The sequence below is a fragment of the Platichthys flesus genome, chromosome 15 (genome assembly GCF_949316205.1).
Source record: "Platichthys flesus chromosome 15, fPlaFle2.1, whole genome shotgun sequence".
Taxonomy (NCBI): Eukaryota; Metazoa; Chordata; class Actinopteri; order Pleuronectiformes; family Pleuronectidae; genus Platichthys; species Platichthys flesus.
In genome coordinates, this window is record NC_084959.1 from 9,020,767 (window position 1) to 9,044,978 (window position 24,212).

The 24,212-nt window shown below is 41.8% G+C and overlaps 1 protein-coding gene across 3 annotated transcripts; it reads right to left on the reverse strand.

Annotated features, from left to right (window-relative positions):
- Positions 1 to 473: 473 nt before the first annotated feature.
- Positions 474 to 23,229, reverse strand: crebrf (creb3 regulatory factor). 3 transcript variants are annotated; one of them, XM_062405778.1, is made up of 11 exons: positions 22,944 to 23,229; positions 16,476 to 16,717; positions 16,046 to 16,134; positions 15,497 to 15,622; positions 13,997 to 14,172; positions 11,730 to 12,892; positions 11,374 to 11,571; positions 10,866 to 11,055; positions 10,667 to 10,740; positions 10,268 to 10,387; positions 474 to 10,127 (listed from the first exon to the last, which is right to left on the reverse strand). In XM_062405778.1, exons 4-11 carry the CDS (start codon positions 15,605 to 15,607, stop codon positions 10,009 to 10,011), a joined length of 2,151 nt encoding a protein of 716 aa, XP_062261762.1. In that variant the 5' UTR covers positions 15,608 to 15,622; positions 16,046 to 16,134; positions 16,476 to 16,717; positions 22,944 to 23,229; the 3' UTR covers positions 474 to 10,008. The 3 variants fall into 3 exon arrangements, with proteins under 3 accessions (XP_062261762.1, XP_062261761.1, XP_062261760.1); XM_062405777.1 differs by having other exon boundaries at positions 16,046 to 16,192; XM_062405776.1 differs by lacking the exon at positions 16,046 to 16,134.
- Positions 23,230 to 24,212: the final 983 nt, after the last annotated feature.

Consider the following 24,212-nt stretch of genomic DNA (forward strand, 5'->3'; position numbering starts at 1 on the left):
TCAATTGAGAAAATAAACATGGTTTTTTCACGTAAAATGTAAACATTGAGCATAGATTTGTATAAGATAAATAAATAAATGTACACCTGCATTGTTTATTTTGGAAAAACAAAACATTTTGATGTTAGCATGTTAGCTTATATAGCGAGCCGCTAAATCCGCTGGGCTCTATTCTTATTTTTTGACATCGCTTCATGTTAAATTTTGTAAATATCAATACATTTACACAAATTTGACAAATCAGTGTGTCACTGCTGTGTGAGAATGAAAATACACAACAAACTATGAGCCTTTATTTTAGAATTTATGACCTTAACTTTACTTAAAAGTCAAACAGGCACAATTACATACAGAATATTGTGGACTTATAGAATTTGTTTCCATCAATTAAAATGGATGAAAATCAGAATGTACATTTGAGTCTTCATTTCAGTAACAGTGACGCCTACTAATGAAACAGACCAGAGTCGTGATGGGGTGCTAATGTTTTTATTGTTTTGATATTAAAATCAATCAACATAATCAGACTATTGTGGTTACAAGCAAAGTTGTGGTACCAACTCCTGGCCGATACAACAGAGAAAGAATGATTTCAAAAGAACGAAAGAAAACAAAAAAAGAGGCACAATAAACACGACAGAGATTCAGGGCAGATGTCTGCAGGATGTGGAGCAGCCGGAGACAAAACCTGTCAGAAGCTCTGAAATAGAACGAGTCGTTACAGTACAAACCAAAAGACTGGAGAAAATAAAAAGAAACGTCTTATACATTTTCATGCTTGTGCATAAAGCCACCCATTGTGCCTCAGAGAAAACAAAATTCCCCAAAAAAGTTAGTAAGAACAAAAGTATAAACCCAGCACGACATTTATTACACAACATAAATATAACAACTGTCAAGATATTGTAATAGAACAGGCATATATGTGAACTACAAATATAGACGTCATCGCTAAAGAGAGGATCAAGTTAGTTTCAGCAGGATACACTTTCTGCAGGTTTTGCTTAGTTATGAAATTATAATCACCAAGAGATCTATTATAGAGCTCTTAGCAATGGAGTACAGTCCTCCTACTGAGACTGCTGAGAGGAACACACACAGGACTAATTACAGAAAGATCCCATGCTGTGATCGAGTCAAACAAGTGACCGCACAAGACCAGAAGCATCATAACCATGGCATGTAGCTGTGGAGCTCAGAGTGACAGATACCTCCCACATCCTCTACATGTTTGGACTGGCCCGGATTTCCTATAAAAACGTCTTCCTATCAGTCATTTATATCAAAAGTAAAAAAAAAAAGAAAAAAAAAAAAAGAAAAGAAAATTGTTTCAGGACAAATGTCTTCTTTTGATAAGTGTCTCTTGCTCCATGCAGTTTGGCAAATTCCGGAAGGAGATGTAAATCATTGCAGTGTTGGATGATGAGTGTGTAAATATAGAAATATGGTGTTTTCTTTTATCACAGAGAGTGGGTTGTTGTTGTTGTTTTGCTTTAATAAGATTAGTCTGCAGAAGAGGAAATCAAACCTCTCCTCGTCATTCGTCGCAGAGGAGGTTGAGGGGTCTCTGCCCACCAGCTATAATCTCAGGGACTCCCTGACGAGACGACTGCTGACCAAAGCCCTTCTGAAGAAACCAACAAACTAATAAAAATAACTCAGAAAGGGCGAAAGATCTCTGGCGCAGCGGTAAACTTTCCCCCAGAAAACGTGATCCCACGACACCATCGAAATCTTTTCTCAAATTACCCCAACAAGGTTAGAGAGAGTGGTCGAGCCGACCCCTGACCTGAGCTCAAAGGCTGCGGAGCACCCGAAGGTTCAGTTTGCTGATCCTGGTTCAGGGCCAGAAACTTTCATCGCATCAAAACCTCAGATGACAGAATGCTTCTTGAGCTTCACAGACGTCGGTTACTCGCAGTCACAATGAAACTGTTAATCTGCAGAAATGTGTGTTTCCTTTACCCGGCGTCAGGGCAAAGCAAAACGCAGAGGAAACTTAAATAACAGGAGACTGAGGGACAGGAAGGAAGAAGTCAGAAAATAACTGAGGCCAGATTGTGTGGTTATTTTCCAAATGAATGTGATGACTTACATTAAGTTTTGTATGCAAACTCAACTGTTTTTAACTTTTAATCGAATGTGTTTTTTATTATTGAATATATAATTTCAACATTTTAAATGAAGACTTGCTTCTCTGTTTTTTGTTCAGTAAACTGTCTTTGAGCATTGTTAGAAATCGCAGAATTGTAGGTAACTAAATGGCATATTATGTTTCACTGTGACTGTGATATGAGTCTGTGGGTCTCATGTAAAGTCTCTGACTCATGGAAAAGCCCACTTCAGTGGAAAAACTATAAAGTCTTGCTCAAACAAACGGTGTCCTAACACTATAATTTACAGGACTGAACAAATAAATATCAAATAAATGGCATCAACACTGGGATCAGGGGTAAAGGCAATAGAATATAATTTAGGAATACAAATTCAAACGTGCAACATTGGACAGACTCAGAGCAAAAATATCAAACCATAATCTCAATTCGAAAATAAAAAGGTTGAGACGAACGAGCAGGACAGCGGCCGTATATAAGGATACAACATTCACGATCCTTCTGGATCCCGACAACTAGAAGACTAGTCTACATCAACAGCAAAGCAGCAGCAGAATTATACCTCGCTATGTCAGCGTACAGCAGTGCAGCAGTCAGAAACACGAGACTGACCAGAGTGGACAACAGAAGGAATAATATGGCTAATACAGCTTTTTAACACAGCCTTAGCACCCAGCCACTGACAGATTAGCACCACAGTTTACCTCCATGCTCAGTTTGTCGCTTTATTCGCATCCTCAGCGACTCAGTGCCAACACTGACTTCAAGGAGGGTCTGGCACTTCAATATAGCAAAGTTAAGAAAAGGAAAGTTCGGTCATGTGTTTTTTTTTTGTTTTGTTTATTTCATCCCCCCCCCCCCCCCCCCCTCGAGAAGGTCTCAAGAGGCAGCAGCACAGTGCTCCGCCTCGACACCAAAGAAGAACTTGTCCTTGTAATTGACAAGTTCAAAAGTCAGGCCCGAGTCTCCCTCTGCCTCAGACACAGTGGAAGTTTGCTCTTCTCTACACGGACACACACCAGCGGTGATAGCAGCAGCAGCCAATACAGGAAACACACGAACGTGGCGTAGTGGGCAGAGAAGGAGTTAAAAAACAGAACCAGGTTTCCCAAGACGACACAAATTGACTTCAACACATTGTCATTTACGCTCTTCTGCGCTTACAAAAAGGGAACATGTTAGCAGGGTAGTTTTTTTATGCAGACAATAGCTTCCATCTGCATTTAAAGGCTGATTATTATACAAATTTGGTGAGGTTCTCGTTTTTCTTCAAGTTTAGGTTTTGGGAAACCCAGCCCCTTGGTTTCTGCAGGGAAACCCCCTCCAGACCGACAGCAGGTGCCGATTTGTGTTCTCATATATTTGATTAAGGCACCTGGTTCATCAGGCATCATATTCAAAATGTTTTTTTTTTCTCTTGTTCGTGTAAAAACCAAGAGCAAGGTGAGTAACGCAGTTGGTCTGTTGACTCTCACATGAAGAAAACTCAATGGGAAAAAAAAAGAAAAACAGGGGCGAGTGTGTGGACAATCTAAACCAAAAATCTCTTTGTGCTCATTCAATAGCAGCAGGTTTGAAATCAATCATTCGACTGAGAGTACAGTGAGCGCAAAAAGTCATGCAACAACCTCGTGACAATGAATATGATGTATTTGCCGACTGGCCATGTTTTTTCTTGATCTGCAAGAACCCCGGACATCCCTTGATTCTCTCAGTTCTATGCAGGTCATCATCATGCAAAAGACATTACTCCAAATGCATCTTACATTTCTGTATGCATCAAATTTATACAGAGGCTGGTCAGCGCACAGCCTCTGGAGATGAGGTGTTTTTACAAGCAACAAGGGTTTGAACAAGATACAACACAGTTGAAATGCTTCGGAAGAAAAATATCTAAACCCTCAAAGCCAGACTCTGGGACATGAAATCACGGCTTGCGGGAGACAAGGAGAATATGTGGGATATCGGATTTCACAGATGCAGAATTTGAGTGTAGTTTGGGAGCAGTTATGCAGAAAGAGCTGCTGCAGTAAATATCATCATTTCGTCAAGTTTTTCAGGGTAATTGTAATTTTTCTCCAATATGCAGCTAAGTGCTCCGATATGTTTTCTGTGGCAGGGCGGTGAGACCAAATCCTTGACTATGTTCCATAGAAGACAGTACATTTATTCATTTATGAATCTAAATAAATATTAATTCATTATTTATCGTTTATTAAATTCTTGAAATTCTAAATCATCATTACAAAATATTTCCACTGGAGATCATTTGTGTATTAATTTGGGGGGTATTTTGACAATCTTGTGTCTTGGTCAAAGGGAATGAACATCCTTCATCGCAGTGATGTTAAATCCAGGAGTCTGGCTATTACAAAACAGATAATGGTATGTTTAACAATAACGATCACACAAATCAATAATACAGAAATCATCAATCTGTTGTGGTTATGAGTAAAAATCAGTGTGAGTCTTCTTCTGATTGGTCCAACAGGGAAATCACGCCATCAATCAGCAGAGTCAATCTGCTCTGACGACAGCTATCGGACAATCATCAAATGGAAAATGTGAGTTGGATCTTTACACAGACGCCAAATTTCATTCTTGGATCATTTCTTTGATAAAGAGAAACAATCAGCACCACATGACAAACCACAGCTGGATCACATCTGGAAATCAAGAGTCTGATCCTTCGTGAGAGAAAAACGTGTTTTAGAGTTGAGAACGTGAATTCTTGTGACAAGTCTGTTGGCCGTTTTTTTCAGTTTGTGTCAAGATCGTTGCACCATATTGATTGACATTGATAAGTCAGAACACACACACACACACACACGTACAATATTTTGTACAGAGTAAAGAATGGCGACAATAATTGGAATATAAATATATTTTCTTTCGGTTCGTATATGCCATCACTTACAGTATGTCAGATAGAAGAACGATATTACCCTGATTTGCTGAAGAAGAGGTTTATGGATCCACTTAGCTTTTATTGGACGAGAGTAGCACAAAGTTACACACTCAATTAGCTTAATATTTGACTGAATCAGATTCATCAGAAAAATCAAAAGAAGAAGGAATCATTTTACTGGCGTGGATTTTTTTTATTCACTCATTTCCTTGACTCTTAAAATGCCACAGAGTCTCCTGGTTTGAATGTAAAGTTGCACAGCTTGCACCTTTCACGTTAAATGTGAAAACCTGTGAGGGCTCTTGCTTGAACCAGACTTGTGATCGCCAACAAAACGCGCACAGCGCTCTTGCCAGCCGGTGTCAGCCAGCGGCCCTTTAATCACTTTTGACCCCCTTCTTCGCTTGGGCAAAATCATGGCTGAGAAAATGCCTCGGAACATTGTCCAAAACAGGACGCAAGACAGCCCGAGTAGTTTTTTCAGGCATATTTCACCATGTCTGCTACTTCAATCAAGATCGTTGTGAGCCAATCAGGCTGAATGATTTTGTTGTTGTTGTTGTTGTTGTTGTTGTTGACCGCACATTAGCAGAACATGTCGGAAACGTCAGGCACATCTCTACGTAACTGACATGCCAGCTATTGTTTTTATTTGTGTGTTTCTGAAGTTGTTTAAGAAGGCAATAAGTGTCCGGATTGAGTCTTCATTTGTAATTGGCTTGCCATACAGTACAGTGATATAGTAACTTCCCCAGAGACGGCCAGGAACAACAACTTTCAAACGAGCTCTTCCTGGCCGCCCCAGGCTCAACCCCTCCTCATTAAGTCACAAGTAGAAATCAGTTTACAAATGATAACAATATAGCTCTCTGGAGAAATGTGTCTACACTGTACATCACCCTGAAGAGGAAGCCAAAGCAGAATCAGTTTTTCCATAGGAAACCTCTACTGAAGGCAAAATGAATCATGACGCTAAGGGGGTCAGCGTCAGGATCAACGTAGGGGCCCTGGAATCAAAACCCTCTTTTTTTTAAGACCACAAATACACAATCCTCACAGTCCCTCCTGACCAGGAAGTAGATCGATCCTATCAGCACATCCAGCTTCGCAAAGCCAAGCAAAGATATCTTATATCATTACACAGCTCCAGAAACATTTGGATCTAACCCTCGTCAGGCCACACCCGCACTCCATTCTCTTGCTAGTACATAGACCTAGCCAATTCAGGTAATAGACCTATCCTAGCAAGTGGTCATCAAGTACACTTTCAGCATTCACACCAGGCCTTTTAGCAGCAAATGGAAGAAAAAAATGCTTTTCTTTTTTTTTTCTTTTTTTTGGACAAAGTGCTTTTGTTTTCAAACATATAAGATATAGTATTCTATACATATATCTAACATTTATAAGATACATATTAACTTATAGTCTATTTACAAAAAAGAATCACGACTAAGAAAATAGCTATGGACGGCAGGGGAGAGCAAGTCATTAGGCTACAACTAGACTAAGAAGTCAAATAAGAATCATGGATACTCGTCTCTCTAGTTTCTGAAAAAGCACCATTTCTCCCTTTTTAGACAAAATGGATAACAGTAAAAATATATATAGATATAGTTATATAGATATATATGTGTGTGTAGCACTACCTGTTATTCACTCAAATGGTACAGAAAGACCACAGCTCTGCATTGCCATCGTCATTATGTGAAGGAGAACTCTCTTCACTTCGCACTAACCTGAATTTATCAAGCACTTATTTTCAAACATATTGAACTCTGGTTGAATAGGGCACTTCCTGGGAATGGCGAGAGTTTCCTCTGAGCAGGCAACGGGCAGGGAAGCATTACATGCGTTGTTAAAGGTCGGGACACACTGCCTTTTTGTCGCCTGAAACTTTTGGGACTTGAGTTTTGATGAGCGAATGAATGCTGGGGACTGAAGGCGAGGCCAGGCAGATATAAAAACTGAGCGGTTCAACCTCAGAGGAAGTAATGTCACGACCAGGAAGATGCAGAATTCAACCAGCTTCACGGTTAAAGAGGGAATACGTGTGAAAATCTAAAAAACAACGCACAGTGTTGAATCCAGATAAGTCTGGGGCAGAAATGGCTTTGTCGTATTTACAACAGAGAGAAAGTAAATAAAGATGGACGGCTCCCCAAAAGTAAAGCCAAAAGCGTCTTGATCGCCCCCTGGTGGCTGGCTGCAGAACAGGATATTAACCATGCCTCCATCATGTTAGTGGATGGGACACATACCTAACTAAAAAGGGCATGGGAAATAAATGTTTCTCTCAGATGCTTTCTGTCATTTAGGTAGTTTACAAGTTAGTTTGGTTTTAATTAGTTATTTTATGTTACAAGCAGTGAGATATCATTGGTTCACAGCTGAGACTCACTTGCGGTTGGTTGAGCTTTTGTATCAACAGAACCTTTGTACAGGATGTCAAAAGACGCCAGCAACCATACCCGGGGGTATTTTGGCTTCATTTTTGTACAACAGGAGGAGATGTAGACATCGTCCATCTTTATATACAGTCTATGTTATAACATCTATGACAATACTGCCCTCCCATCGCCACACTGCTGTCCTCTGAGTCCTCTTGGACGTGTCCCTGTCTGTTCTAAAGACAGCCTGTCCTCATTCTCTTAATAGACCAGACTTTAATCTAGACCATTGCTTGGCGCGTTGTGTTTTAAATTGATCCAATCCTCTGTATTCCACATCTCCCTCTCTCCACTTGGAGAATCTGATAAAACAAATAGTTCCCCCCTGTCAGGAAAGCTAGCAGGCAGCTAAAATTACAAAAATATAACAAGAACCTTTTTTTTTTGGTTTTTCAGTTTTTCCTCTAAGTTTCTAATGAAAGAATGGTTTATAGAAATGTGTCATGCTTAGAAATTAAATCAGATGTCATGAAAAGTGGCATCTCACCTTTGAAAGGTATATCATTTATGTTTTTTTAAATACAGTACTTCAAAACACAATTCAGTTATTATTTTGTTGATGAACTAGACCTCGTCTACAAACAGTTTCTTCAACAAGTAACAAAGAAACAGAACATTTTGGTTATTGTTGGTGACATTAACAAACAATCATAAAATGTAACATAGCTTATCTACTAGTGCTCTTGGTTCTTGTCCTAGGTAGAGCCGTTAACACAATTAGCATGTGGAGAGAGGAATCAGTTCAGGAATGAAGTGCTTAGGCAACAAATTTTCTGGAGAAGCCCACAAATGGGGTAAAAATGTTAGAAAAAAAAAATGAATGTTCCTTTTCTGTACAGAATTGGACCCAAGCTAATTTCACAGTTCTATGAAGTTCCCTGACCCTCCCACATTTCTTACATTCAATACGGCGTCAGGTAAGCTGTGCAAAACCTTACTTTAACAGGCTGGTCGCCGTTTCGTTGCATGTGTCTTTGGTACAAAAAACAATCAAAATATAGTGTGCAAATATTTTTTTGTAACTCTTAACGAAAAATATCCGTTAACCCTGCCCCTGACCCTCCCCCCAAAAAAGATAAAGTACCAAAAACCATAAGTAATCTATTGCAGAGCCCTCCTTATATACACAGACTCTGTGGCATCCTGCAACGAGAGCTTCCATTTGTTTTATATACATTCAGAACATCTTTAAACAACTGAAATACAGCTTAACCCCGCAGGTGTACCCCTCCTAACATTCACTGACATCCTCCCTCAGGGTAAAGTAGTCCTCTCCTTGACTGGACCTCGGGGAGCTCTGAGCAATCGCCTCTTCTCGTTCAGTCTCTCTCACATACGCACTCAGACGTACAGAAACATACACACACATACATACATAAACAAGGCACAATGAATAGAACTTTGATCAAACACTAGTATGAACACACCAAACTGTTAGCCTGGTCAACTCTACTGTACAAAAAGTGGAGCCGGTGCCGTTTTTCACTGGGAGACACGTCTATGTACACGTGTGTATGACTCTTCGAGGAGATGGATCACTGCTAATGTCTTCTTCATCACCACCAGGATCTTCCTCACAGTCCACTCCCATACTGGCAAAACGCTTTCGTTTCACTCAGTCCAGTTAAAACTAGCACAAGTCCAAAAAGCACCAAACTACATGCGCTTCCTCTCCACATGGTCAAAAAACCTCCTGTCCAGATAATGAGCCATTAAGCCTCCTCCTGCCTGCAACAAACTCCACCCCAGCAGGATGTCACTTAATTCCTAAGATTCAACTTTTTTTTGGAATATCAATTTCAATGAGCTGATTGGCAAACAGGGGATGGCATGAACATATTTAGGCCTTCAATACAAAATATAACTTGCCACCCTGTAACGAGCGTGCTGCTTTACTTTTTCTGCAGCTGTCTTGGCATTCAGAGCCATTTTCATCAAAGTGCTTTAACTCAGTGGGTTGAGTTCACATCACGCAGTTCAATTTTGTTGCCATGTGAAGCGAAGCACTTCTGGGAAAAGATACCTGGGACCTTTTCGATCTTTGATGGGGTCCAATGTTCAACGGTTCTTCCTCCGTCATAACAATCTCAAACAGACTGTGTGAAAGTAGTCCAGTAGGTGCACTCTGGTGACTGTCTGTCTCAGCCTTGGAAGCGGACCTCCAACAGAACCACCCCAACACAATGTTATGTTAAACACATCTAATAATCACCAGTGGATTTAAGACGTGCTGTTAGCTATACACCAAACCATCCTTTGCTTTTAGAGGCGCGTTTCCCAACAGATGCTCACAATGGGTTGGGAGACAGTGACTCTGCATGCAGTTTGCAGAGACAGAAAGCTACGGTGTAGGCCATACAGGTGGATGGCTTTAAACAAGCACACATACATACACACAAAGGGAGGTGTATGTGTGTTTGTGTGACTAACAATGTGTATGTGCGCAGGGTTGGAGGGGCATGCAGAGGGGAGCATAGTTACAATGGGACAGCACGGTGGTAATATTTAGCCCACTCCGCTCAGTGGACGGCGGGTTTGTCTAGATTTTGGAGGTGGGAACTCGCAGGCCGACCAGTCCGCCGGTCGGATCGCCGCGTCCGGTGTTCTCCAAGATCTTGTTGACAAATTCTGAAGTCTGCCCGGCAACTGGGGATGCCACTGCAAACAGATATGATTTATTAATGGATTTGGTATATTATTGTCTGTTTTTGTAAGTTTTTTTTTTCCCCTGCCTGTTTATATGTTGCTGCTTTGATACATTTATTTTTTGCTACGGTATATGCTTCTTTAATTCTCACCAAGTGTCTCCTTGATGAGCCGCTCCAGGGTGTCAGTCATGTTGGTTGTACGCGGAGTAGAGTCCTCCACTCGCACCACTATCTCCTCCTTGATGGTATTGATCACGAAGAGCAACCGATCTGCAGGAGGATAAACATCAGAGCAAAGATAACACAAACCCAGAAACATGAACGAAAACTACTGATTCAAAACACAGCAGATCTGATATTTTAACAAATCACAATATAGTTATTAATGATTACGTTTTTAATGTAACAAAGCTTTAACAGATACTATGCAAAACAACAGAAATATAATGAAAGGGAAATAAAATACATTTAGTAAGAAATTTACAAACAATCTATGCAAATTGGATGTAGAGGTTGAAAGGTTAAAAAGTAAAACATGCAGTATCATACCGTATTCTGTGCTGAGTCCCCAGAGCTTCACCTTGTTTGCTTCATACTGGGCTTTCTTTTTAAGACGACAAGCTCTACAAAACACAACAGATGATTGGCACAGAGAAATAAGACACACTGCTCTCCAACCAGCATCCCGGGTTCAGCTAGCCTTAACTAAAGTGATCGAAATGACATATAACATGCGTGCATGTTTTACCTGGACGCCAGCTTGTTCTTCTCCTTGCGGGAGCGGGGTCGTGCAGTCAGCGGCAGCTCGCTCACCGGTGTCAGGTCGCTGATCACCTTGTTCAGTTTGCGGAGCTCGGTGCCGATCTGCAGCAACTTACGTGGATTGGGAGTCAGGTCTTCCACATCCGTGCGACGTGACTTCTTCAGCATGTACTTTCCTGCATGACGAGAGATAAGAGATTGTTTTCACATTTAAACGGTTTCAACAATGACTCAACAGATAAATGCAGAGCAATGACATGGCAAAAAGGTGGGGATTTTATTCTCATCTGGGTATATGCAAATATGATTTCTATTCTAAGTGAATCTAAGTAACTTCATTATATTAATTTCCAATTCTTCCAAAGTCGTTGATGTATATAAAATCCCAAAAACGACCTTCCTACTGAAAGACTGTGCAAAGATCTACAGGATGTGAGTGTGTGTGTGTGTGTGTGTGTGTGTGTGTGTGTGTGTGTGTGAGAGAGAATGTGTACCATGGAGAGGCCCGTTCTTCTGGTACAGGTTGCTAGGCAGCGTGTGTCTGTCCCACTCAGACGGCTTCAGCATGCGTTCCTGTTTCGAGGGGGTGAGCTGTTCGCTGTACTCCCAGAAGTAGCGGCGCCTGCTTCTCTTCCGGCTGGAGACTCCTGCTGTCAGGCTCTTAATGTCATCAGACAGCTCCATGTCACAGCCTGGAAGAAGTTGCGGGACGGATTAAATTTGAGAAAAAGGAAAGATAAATAGGGAAAGTTATAGTAAAACGGACACAGAACAAGCAAGTATTCGTTAACTAACAACATCCCAGCTGTTGGTTACATTTGTTTACCAGATGTACTTTGATGAGGGCTACCTGGCTCAGAGAAGGTGTCACTCATATCATCATCCTTGTCTGCTTCATAATCTTCATCCTCCTCCTCCTCCTCCTCTTCCTCTTCTTCCTCCTCCTCGTCATTCTCAGAAAGCCCATGCTCGCTGCCAAAACCCTCATCATGGTCTTCGTCATCTAGCTCCAGTCCGTCGCCCTCCTCCTCCTCCTCATCCGCTTCCTCCTCATCCTCGTCTTCCTCGTCCTCCTCCAGCTGGGAGGGGGCTCTGCCAGCCAGCCTGCTGCGGGTCAAGAACAGGGAGTAGTTGTGCTCCTCCTCCTTGCTCTTCTCCGTCTTCTCGGCAACCAGAACGCTACCGCTAGCACCTGCCACACTGTCGGCGATGCTCTCCAGCCCAGAGGCGGTGCCCTCCATGGCCTGACTCATCTCCACGAGTTGAGGCACAGTGGCAGACCAACCTACAGGCATCTCTCTTCTCCCGGTCCCCTCTGCACTCGTCAGGCTGCTGGAGCTACCGGCTGCTGCATCAGGACATCCCACTGAGGCGGCACTAGCTGAAGTGGAAGCTTTTTCTTCTTCAGGGTGGGAGAGAGGTGGAGGCACATCTGACATCTCAATATCAGTCTTGGAGGGCAGGTTGGGCTGAGCTTTATCCACTGCGCTAACACGGACTTTAGCCTTCCGCACAAAGACAGAGCCATGGGAAGTGTGGGCTGCCATCTTGGCTCCTCTGCCCTGGATCTCTCTTTCAGCTTGGCCGTGGTTCTTGGTTAGACTGAGCTGGCTCTGGGCCTTAGCCATAGTCTCAGTGCTGGAGGGGATAGGTCGGGTGGCTTTTTTGGAACTTTCAGGGAAGTCTGGTAGAAGATTGTGGGAAGGACGGGATGAAGAACTTGGGGAGGGCCGTGCAGTTCCTGGGCCATATCCTTTGCCAGGGAACAGCGGTCTCTTACTGTGACCTGGAAACTGGGATGGTTGAAGCGGAGGCAGAGGGGAAGGCAGGGTCATATCTGCAGGGGGGTAGAGGGCCTCACACACGGGCAGGGAATCTTCGCTGTTGAGCTGAGCCAGTGTCGGGGTTTGACTGATCACATCCTCATCCTGGTAGGGACTGGAGAAGTCATCCAATCCAAGGAAATCCACCTCTTTGGTCCCCCAGATGTCACAGCTGGCCAGCCGTGTGTATCTGTAAGCACAGAGAGACAACAGGTCTATCAACAGTGAACAGCTATTCTCTAGTTATATATCCTTTAAATGTAATCACTTCCTTTTTTTCAGTGCAAATGTAGTCTCTCAGTCTCTACCCATGGAGCCCTAGACATACACATACTTTGTCAGAGTTTTATTGTTACAAAGTAACCAAACAGAGACTCGGGCTACATCCTCAATAATCCATCTTAGATTTAAAACTAAAATGATCCCTGTTCAAATGAGTCTTTCAGCTCAGACTCATTATCCTCACATCATCAATACATAACACTGGTCATACAACAGCCAACAGCACTTGAAAAATAGCTTACGGTCGAATACACACTGAATGTTTAACATCGCTGTCATTAATTATCCATGTTAACTCAATTTAATTTCTCTGGATCCTTCACATCTTTGTACATTCATGGTCACGGAGTATTTGAAGCTGTTGTTTCGAGTCTGAACGATGCATCTGCACCTCACTTCACAACCCCCCCGAGCAAATGTTTATGATTGTATTAACTCCTGTGATATTTTTTGGTTAATGTTCAGTTTATTGTTTTTTTGCTTTTGTAAAAAGCGACAGATAACTGGAGGCAGTCAAACCTCTTCATTCCACAAGACAGAAATAGATCACAGGGGCAACCGATGGGCTCAGAGTCGGTCTTATCTAATCATCGGGAAGTTTTGACACACTCTACAGACACTGAGCTGTCTCCCTTTCATTGTGATCCAGAAACAGTTCCCATAAAACAATTGGAGCTAGCAAATAGCTGCGGGGGACTAGTCTGGCCAGTCGAGGTTGTAAAAGAATGACTCACCCAAAACATACAACGCTTTCCCTCTGTTCCTGTTAAACGTGAAGTCAATCAACATTGTCAGCAGCACATTCCCCCAAGCTCACAAAAGCCAGCACTCTTCCACCTCCGGTTTAGGTTTCAGAGACTCTCCCCTCAGCTGACACTCATTTCCATCTCTAACCCAACATCCTGTGTCGTCAGTGATGTTGACATGATGTCATTCAAAATCTTATCTAGTTGCAGCTGTTCTAACTGGATGTAAAAAATAGGCTAAAGCGGCTAAATAAATGATCCCATACCTGGTGAGGTCCTCCCAGTAGGAGTCCCACTGTTCGAACGCCGGGGTGCTGTTGACCGTGTCACACTCGGCCAAACCCATGAGCTGATCAACGCAGCCCTCCACCTCCTTTCCACCATCGCCGATACCCACCATGCTGTCCCCACAGGGGCTCTGCCTGTGGGTCATATCTCGGTCCTGCAGTGAAGAGGAAAAGATGGAGGTGAGTCAAGCACGGATAAATTAAGACATGAACCAGTTGCATTAATTTTCCTGGAGAAGAACGTCTGGATTTGACAGGAAGAACTTTGATTTATTTGGGATTTGTCTGACAAAAAGTGCAGGACAATAAAAGGTTTATAATTATTATCATTAGTATTATTGTTTTTTTCTGCAGAAAACTCAGCCTTTGTTGCTTTTTCCGAGAGTTTAAGAGGCTATTACGTTAACCCACATCTGTCCACACTGAAAACTAACTGGAGATAAGACTGGTCATCCTCCATATTAATGTGTTGCTATGCAAACCGAGAGCTCGGCAGTGAATCAGTGTTGTTTAGTCTGCAGCAGTGAGGAAATTGAGGTGGACACCTGCTGCTGACAGACCGAGCTGTGACAGGTGAGCGCTCTGTTTAAAGCTGCCTCACGCCAACCACCTGCGAGCCTGTCAAATGTCACATGGGTGACAAACAATTAGATACAGATCGCTATTTAAAAGGTCACGCTGGCACCTGTGCTGACCACATGCACATGTTTATTTACAGCTTTTCAATGACATTTAAATCACATCCCTCACATTTAGTAGTGAGGGATGTACTACGGCTGGAAACCACTGGAAATGTGAGGGAATAGTACAAGACTGAAAACCCTGATGAGAACAAATGCAAAAATCTCTCAACACTCCACACATAAGCGACGCAGACGAGGATTGATACTGGACATTTCAATTTACATGCACTTTTCTGTGAAGATGGTCTATTGTGTTATTGCAGAAAAAGCAGCAGTGATGCTTGTGTTCTCTGAATCATGTAACCTATTTTTCTAAAGGGCTGGAGATACCCATGCTGAGCTGAGCTGAGCTGGGAGCAACTGTAATGACTCAAGTGTTTTTCCATTGCCAACCATGGGAAGGTCAAACATGTTTGCCTTGATGACACACTGGAGGTGTACTGAATCTCACAAAGCACATTAAGAGGCTGTCGTCTGCAGCATTTCATGGATCATCTCACTGCGACCATTTTTCTTCTTACAGTGCCTCCCAAGAATCTTCACAACTTATCATTTGTGAAGAGTAGCACGTCCAACATTGGATTGGTAAAAGTCAATATCAGGTGAATATCAGAGATAAAAAATAGTCAATGCATGAGGAAATAGGATTTTGTTTTGATTTGAATGAAAACTCGAAAAACTCAAAATTGATTCACGTGAGCGTGACCAGCCATGACTGATTCTTAAAGACATCAGGCTCAAAGGAAAAGTGATTGTCTATCTGTGTGTGTGTGTGTGTTTGTGTGCAGTAACTCACCATTTCATACATGAAATCTGGGTCAGAGCTGGTAGAGAGCAGATCAGTGCTGGTCAGAACCTGATCAGCAAACGAGTAGTTTTGAAATGCGTCTGCAAAGGGAGGCTCCATCCCAATGATGCTGGGCTTTAACATAACAAGAAAAAGAGCAAATTTAAGATAAATATTCAAGACATCACCCTCACAAAAACAAAAAAAGTGCAAGTCTCCTTTAAAACTACACGAAAAGTAGCTCAAGGAGTCAGTACAAAACAGCCACAACAATAACAATGGAATGTCTTAATTTTACACACCACATATTGCTGTGTAATTGTCTCTTGTCACTGAAGTTTACAATATGAATGATAATGTGATAAAGAATAAGCAGAATGGAAAGAAAGCAGCATCATTTGAAAATGAAGAAAACAATCATCTCCTCTTGTGGCTGAGTAACATGTCTTAATCCAGCACCACACAGGAGAACAGAAAAAAGTGAACTTCCAGTCAGCACTGCATTGTTTCAGGAATATTTCCCCAGAGGATCCAGAGTTCACAAATTCATTCACTTACTCGTTCCCTGTTAGCACATCTGCCCCCAGCAGCTGTTTGGATGCAATGTCCTCAGAGGTCACACTGATTCTGGGCCAGTCTCTCGCCTCCTTCAACACCACAGAACTCTATTTCAAATCTATGATACCATCGGCCTGTGCGTGGTTACTGAAAAGCATTATTTGCAGAATTTTCAGATATAGTGCCATTTAATTTGTGTTGATAGCATCAGTTAAGTTAATTTGAGGTCATATATAAAGATATACTATAATTCCTATAACTATAAAACCAAAAGTCCATATTTTTTTATCATTCAGAGTATGGTTGTCATGGTTTTTCAAACTGCTTCAGGCATTTCTGTTGATTCCACAAGTTTTCACATTTCCAAGCCATAAGTAGAATGTGGCCTGGCCTCCCTGTTCGATTTCCTTCCCTCTGTCGCCCTTCTTACCTGCGGCATTGCCAGACACAGCTTAGAGCTCCAGCGGGGGTAACCTCTGGGCCTCCTGTCCAGTCCCAGTGGTGTGAAGTTGTCGGATCGGCACAATAAATCACCGCTGAGGGGCGATAATCGCAGATTGCTGGTAGATGCAGCCTGCGCGGCTTGGGGGAAGGGAATAGGGGAGAAGACGTCAGTTACTTGACTCGACCTGGTCTGGTCTGGTCTGCTGTGGTTCTCTGTTTGCTTTAGGTCTGTGGTAAAAAATAGAGAGGGTGCACATAGAGCCGAAGAATTAGAATCAAAAGAGAAGCACTCAAAGATATATCTCATCAGTTAAACAAACTTTAACCACAAGAGTTTGCTTGTGACTCTGCAACAGTTTGAACTGAACTGAGTGCAAACACAAAAGGAGCTGCACAATAAGATCATATTTGACATATCAAGAATTATGAAGTGGAACATAAATATGACAACAAGGACAGTGAAATCACCTACTGAATCCAATTGTCGATTAATGTATCAAATTATACAAGAAAAAAATAACTAGTTCCTGCCTAAGATGTTAATATCGCAGCTTTTCTCGAATACCATGAGGGTTAACAGATTATTACAGAATGTAAAGTTTTAGCTGGAAACAAAAGTAATAATAAAGATAAATAACATAATAATTATAATTTGTTTTACTTATTAAATCAAGAATATTTCAATCGTCAACATAAATCATACATATGTTTACAACAAAACAGATGCAAACTTAAAAAAGATTTATATAAAATATCATTCAGTTATAACACATTTGGAGTATTCCCCTAACTCTAATTAATTACATCATAATTAAAGGAAAAGGGAAAACAGTGTTGCCCTGGCTGCAAGCGTAAATGGCAGGAGCTAGCAGGCTAACAACATTTTAGAGGTTGAGAAATATACTTTTTTCAACATTTATATCGATAGTATTTATTAAAGATGTCCATTCACTGCGAGCAATGCAGCATCTCTCCATCTCTGCTGCTCATATTAACTCACTGCCGCTGCACAAACAAACTAAATGAGTCTGTTCAACAAACACTGAGGCTCAGGGAAGACAACTTATTATTACTGCCACCTCTTCACGAGTGAATGGAGAGTGTATTTGTGGACCTCGGATGCTAATACTAACTGGTACTCTTTATAGAATATATATTAAAGAGACATTAATTAAAATGAAGCGTAAGTTGTGTTTTTTTTCCATGTACCAGTCCAAGTCAGCGAGAATAACAGCATGGCCTTTTTGGCAGATAAATTAATTCTGTATCTTTGAAGGAACACATTTTGGGAAACAGATCCAGTCCTTCCAAAAATGCTGAACTGGTGCCACAGGCTACACTCTGTTTACTGATAACTGCTAGATGTGAGGCTGGGCCGAATGGCTGTATCTCCGGTGCTGGATCTACAGCCAGCTTTTCTCTCTGCCTTCTCTGTGACCATTTGGAACAACTATAAACACTTGGTCAAACATCACCTCGTAAATACAAGCTGTGATGGAGCAGAACCCGACCCTGACTTTTGAGAATCAGATATCAGGAAAGTCATAAACCCCCAATCTGACTCATCAGATCCCTGGAACGAACTGAGTCATCATTATTAAGGGTCCCGACCATGCATCTGTTAAGAGAGCATGACACTGCACCATAGCCCCACCTTGTCTCCAAAGTGTTCCAGTATCCACCCGGCAGCCTATACCATTTTTTTTTACCATAAACATACATTATTTAAGAAAAATGTCTTCTATCATGATTTTAGTCAGCCGATGGTTTTGTGTTACCATATAATTTATGAGCCTCTCCTCAAAGACTAGAAAAGTGATACATTCAGGTCAACAGGTAGAGTTCAGAATCCAGTTCTTATAATGTAATATTATTATCAACAATGACAAAAATCATAAGACACATGTTAAATCCCAGTACCGTGTAAATACAAGTCTGCGTTTAACAACACTTCAGTCTCCAATTTATCTAACCCCAATCTACATATCTTTGACTGTGGGAGGAAGCAAACCCGCAGAAATGCAGAACATGCAAACTCCACACAAAAAGACCCTGGCCGACTTGCAACAGTGTTAATCACTGTTGCAAGCACAAACTTTTCAAAACTCAGCAGCCTCTGAATTGTCCATAACATCTGTTCCATGTCAAACAGTCATCGGATGTGACCTTAACTTCAGTTTTAATCGTCATTTTCAGCCTCACGCTTGTTTCACTCTCTGTTTGTCATTGTTTCACATGTGATGATGTTCGGTCCCTTTGCTGCTTTTGCATAGCAGACCAATGAGAATCTGCATGGTGACACAACCCAAGCAGCTGACACACACTCTCTCTGATGCTCAGAAGGCCACATCACTTTCACTGGGTGCTGAACAACATAAATGAACTCTCACCCCTGAGATCTGTCCTCAAGCATCTCCTCACTTTGCAAAGAGACAGGAAGTGGCGTAGTGCAGAAATCATACAACTGAGTTTGTAAAAGCAACACCTTCATGAATACCAGAGCACAAGTCGGGGCATATAAATATGCATGTACACACAAGACCACAAATACATTTAGAAGCTCCACCTAAGAGTATAAATTGTGATTATTATCATGTCTCAGTGTGTACTTCTGTCCTGGGCAGCTGAGTCTGACTTCAGTGGTAGCAGAAGCAGGAGATAACATATGGCCAGCACACAACAATAACAAGAGCATTTCTTCCACAGAGAGAAACAGAAACAGCCTCCATGTGTTCACACTGACAAACACAGAGTCACAGTGATTCTCACCTCTCCACTCAGAGCTGCGCTGAATATTTTCCAGCAGCAGAGTTTAATATAATCCAACTCACCGCTCAGTAACTGACACAGGCTGTGATGTAGAACCGGATATTTATGGCCTGACAGGCCCCAACAGATTTGGACTGAGTTTCTGTATCAGGGTTCGGTCAGACTTAGTTCGAAGAAGAGTGCCAGGATTAGCTCTTTTCTTTTTAGCTTTTTGGGATTTAGTTCAGTTTAGGGTAAAAACAAATCTTAACTATGGTCAGGTTACTTGCACAGGTTGAAAAACGTTAACTAATGTACATAGATTCTGAGTTTCCAAACTGTTTTTGTACTTCACAAGATTTTTCTGAGCCCTACATGTGTACAGCGATTGCATTTTTAACCCTATATGTAAATGTTTGTTGTCATTGAATATTGGATATACTTTTTCAGACACCACATAATACATCATAAAGCTACAACAAACAAGACAGCCTTATATATTTAGTTATTCTCAATATCCAATTACAACAAACATTTACATATAGGGTTAAAAATGCAATCGCTGTACACAGGTAGGGCTTTCTGTTTCAATGACATCAATGCCCACAATAGGCTCGTCAAACAGAAAAGAGCATCTGCTGGGGTCACAGCCTTATCGTAAAAGTAAAGATGTGCTTTGCCGTGCTGGGATTAGTAGATTTATCAATTAGTTAAGTGGCAGAAAGAAAACTCAAGTCTGATAGTCAGTCGTTTTACAACTGATTGTCAGTTATCAAGTAAATATGCTCAAGCATTTTTTTTTATAAGTGCCGAATATGAAATGTGGTTTTGTGGTAGCATGCCAGAACAAGAGAAAATTTTAGGCATTTAATTACTTTACTGTGGCCTGCAACAAACTGTCACTCTCACAGAAGATAAATCAATCAATAAACGAAGCAATAATAACAGTAACAATTATCTGCATAACTATAAACACAGATTAATGAAAAATAATGTTTTGAAACATCATTCGCCTCTTATATCTTTGAATCTTCTCGTACAACTGGTTCCAGAAATAAAAAAAAATCAAGAAAACATTTATAGATTTTCAACAGCTGACGACTTTTCTCCTCTCTGCCTCAGTTCCTGTTCAAACTGGGAGGAAGCTGCGACTGTGCTCCACCATCATGCAGCAGCTCACATTGCTAGCTCACAACATTGGACAGGATCCAAGTAGGCCAATCAGCAGAGTCTTATTTGGATTGAGTCACCTACTGCTACCAGTCAGCTCTTGATCCATGCAGAGATAATAGGCCAGATATGTCAGTCGTTTTACATGTGGGAGAATATCAGCAAATACCACGAATGGTCATTAATCTAAATCAATAAACAAGTGGAATATGGACGATCACTCACCATCAACTTTGCCAACAGAATTTTTGACTCGTTAAACACTGGTGAAACTATCATCATGTTAACTGCTGCACTGCTTTGACATTTCTGAGAATGAGCCATTGTTATTAATGTTATTAGTTTCACCTGAACTTATCCTGTTAACAGAGGTCATAGCTGTCGGTCTGGAGGCAGAGTGGGTGGTCCACTGATGACCAGCTAAGGCAAGAAACTGAACCCAAAATTGTTTCCTGAATATCAGACCAGCCCAACAGGTCAAAGACAAAAGCTGAATTCATCTGATTGATTGCGAACAATACAGAAACAAGAACGCTTTCATATGACCAGTAGGGAGTCAACCATTGATTATTATCTTTTATCTATTAATCAAATCATTATTGTTTCCAATTAAACTGTCGAAACATTGGAAACTGAAAAATCTTGAACACAATGTCTAAGAGCACAAAGAACCTCAAACATTTCAGACTTCTTATATAGTCTTATATGATGTAAGAAAAATTGTTGCCAGATTGTTTTCATTCGAACGACTTATCATTACAGCGCGGTCAAATTTAAAATATGAAGAAGCCCATCTTGATTTTAAGCTCACCATCAAAGTGTTCATTAAGGTTTGGGCAAATTATGATATTTTCAAGCAAATAATAAACGTGTTATATATGGATCAGGTAATTTCCATAAAAATTCCAAATGGCACTTTAAGTGGTAGCAGCATGTGTGATTTTAGCAAACAACTGTTGTTTTGTCCCTGACTGTTTCAAAAGACATTGTTGTGGATGACCAGCTCTGATACAGACACTGCTGATAAAAGCACAATAAGCTGCAGTTTCCAAAAACAATACAAAAAAAGCCACAGAGCCAACAGATTAACACAACTACAGAATGATGAGGAGCAAAGGTAAACATTTAAAATAGATAAAAATTATTTGAACATAATTTTCCACAGAAAAACATATTAAACCATATCCCTGTCCCTCCTGATGATGCACCCATGTGCATATCCTGCAGCAGCACAAACATCTCCATCCCAACAATCCGCAGCATCCAACAGGCAGGTGCAGCTTATTCTAAACACCAACCAAATTTATAAATGTCATCAGCATTTACCAAGCCTCTGCACTCAGCTCAGATCCTCAGCAAACCAAAACAGACCCACAACCTAACACGTAGGGCCAACACCCACCAAATCTCGCCTTTTCACTGGCCGAGCGCACACGACGTCCCGCCCACAGGCGTGTCTGGATGGCTGCCCCAGTTGTCAATCGAGGGGGCTGGTGCATTATAAACAGCTCTTTTCAATCTAGGTTGAGGCGGTAGATAAACAAGTCGGAGGCCTACGTGCCCGTGGCCTACATAGCTATATCTAAACGAGATATAAGGTCAAATCTCTCACTTTCTGCAAAAACCTGAATGCGACACAGAGTTACAGCCAATCAATGAGTCGCTGGAATCCACACAGAACAAAAAAACAATGACATTTATTTTATCAAATCGGTTAAAAACGAGAGTTTTAGGCGAAAATCCAATCTAACCCATCATCCTAAGGAAATACTGGTTTATGGGATGTTCTGCGTGGGAGGGCGAGCTTCGATCACATGGAAATTTCTGGCTGTGTCGAGTTTTTTTCCAGCAGCATTGTTCAGTGTCGGGTGGGGGGCGTGTACCTGCCGAGATCTCGGCAGTCAGTGTTTTGCATTTCACTGATCCACCGAGGCTCTTCTGGTCATTACTACACTTTATTACCGTACTACAACAATACTAAATCCACCTTATGCGCAAGAAAAGTTTATAATAGGATATGTGAAAAGGTTTAAAAGTAGAGTAGATGACAACCTTTTAACATTAGTGCCGCTTTTAACCAACTATAACCGAGTTAAATATGTAATACAACTTATAATGAGACTCCTGTAAGCGGGGATGTGTTAGCTTAAACAGCAGGAGTTTAACATTGGAGCAGGTCACGCCCCCGGAATGTTTGTGACATGTCGGCTAGCTGTTCGCGTTCTGCTCACAAACTCTTCCCCGCTGAAGCTCGACGAGCTGCCAACGCACGACCGAGCGAACACATCTGCCGTGTTCACTTCGACCGCAACCGTGAGGGTTCAACGTGGAACTGGCGAGCTGTGTTTCCCTTTCACCCACAGCTCACACACGCCAAGTATGGCCTCCGTCCGCCCCCTTCCTCTACCCAGCCGAAGCCCGATACACAACAACAACTGACCTGCCGTTAGCTTCGCGGCTAATCCTCCGCGAGACAAACCCCCGCTCCACCGGGGAGTGCAACGGCCGCCCGCCGCACAAAAAGAGTCACACTCACCTCGATGACGCCCCCACAGGCGTCCCTCTCCGCGTTGGACCTCGTGTAGTCTCCCGTGCCGGAGATAATAAGGCCCACTTTTCAATGGAGTCCACACGCTGCTGCAGCTCTATCGGGTTTGTTTTGTTTTTCTTCTTCCTGACGGGTTCCAGGAAAGCGCGTGACTGCCCGACCACGTGGTGCGCGTCCGGGCCAATGGCAGCAGTGCCCCAGTGGAAACATAACATTTCACCAGATTTAATACACTGTGAGATTATAATAAAGATCCGTGAGCTTGGCTTGGATCGATATGGAGTTCGTGACGCGGTGTTGTGAGGGGGCCTGGCTGCAGGAGGTCCCGTGGCCCAACACTTTGTTTGGGGGGGCTGTTGACCCCCAGGAGAGTTGATATCATGTTTCATCATGCAGCCCAAACACCAACCAGGGCCCTGACATTCAAATGGGGCACAGATTATGAATGTGAACAAACAAAACAAATAGACTGGCGTTATATGTTCATCCATTTGCTTTGTGTGTAAGCAACACTACAAAATAAAAACTTGGAGAGATGCAGCATATTTCAGGAAAGAGCCGGGGATGATTAAGGATATATATTTTTCTTTCTTAAACATGTGGGATAGGCAGTTATTCATAATTTTCACTGTTTTCTCAGAGTGTAATTCATGGATCCTGATGACAAAAACGGAGGTACATTCAGAGGACTGATATCAATGCGTGTGTGTAATGTGGTGCAGCTTGTTTGAATCTAAGGATATAGTTTGGCCTCGGCAGGTCCGCTCTCTATTGAGTGCCACTTTAGAATATTTGTTAAAACACAGGTTGAGGACAGATTTGTTAATCCTGGATAAAGTTATCTTTAACTCACCCTTTCATAATAATGGCTCAGTGCAGTTACGTGGAAGCAGTTTTAGGACACATCAATGTACCAAGACTACTGATTCATAGACATAATGAGGTCCCTGTGCATTAAATGGGGCATTTCATTTTTTTACCATTTTCACACGTCATACACACGTGTAAGAACTACTCTGATCACCTTTGAATTTTTCTTATCGCAGGATTTGGACAAGGATAAGTATTTTTAGCCTTTGTACATCTCCTGGCTTATATTTTCAGTGGCTGTTGTTTACAGTGGACCATGAAATGGATGGCCCCTATAATATGTGCTATTTTTTTATCTGCAGCTAAGAAAGGGTAGGGTATCTCATTAATGAAGGAAGGAGACTTTATTTCAATGCTCTTGCTTCTTTGTATTGGAGATTCCATGGT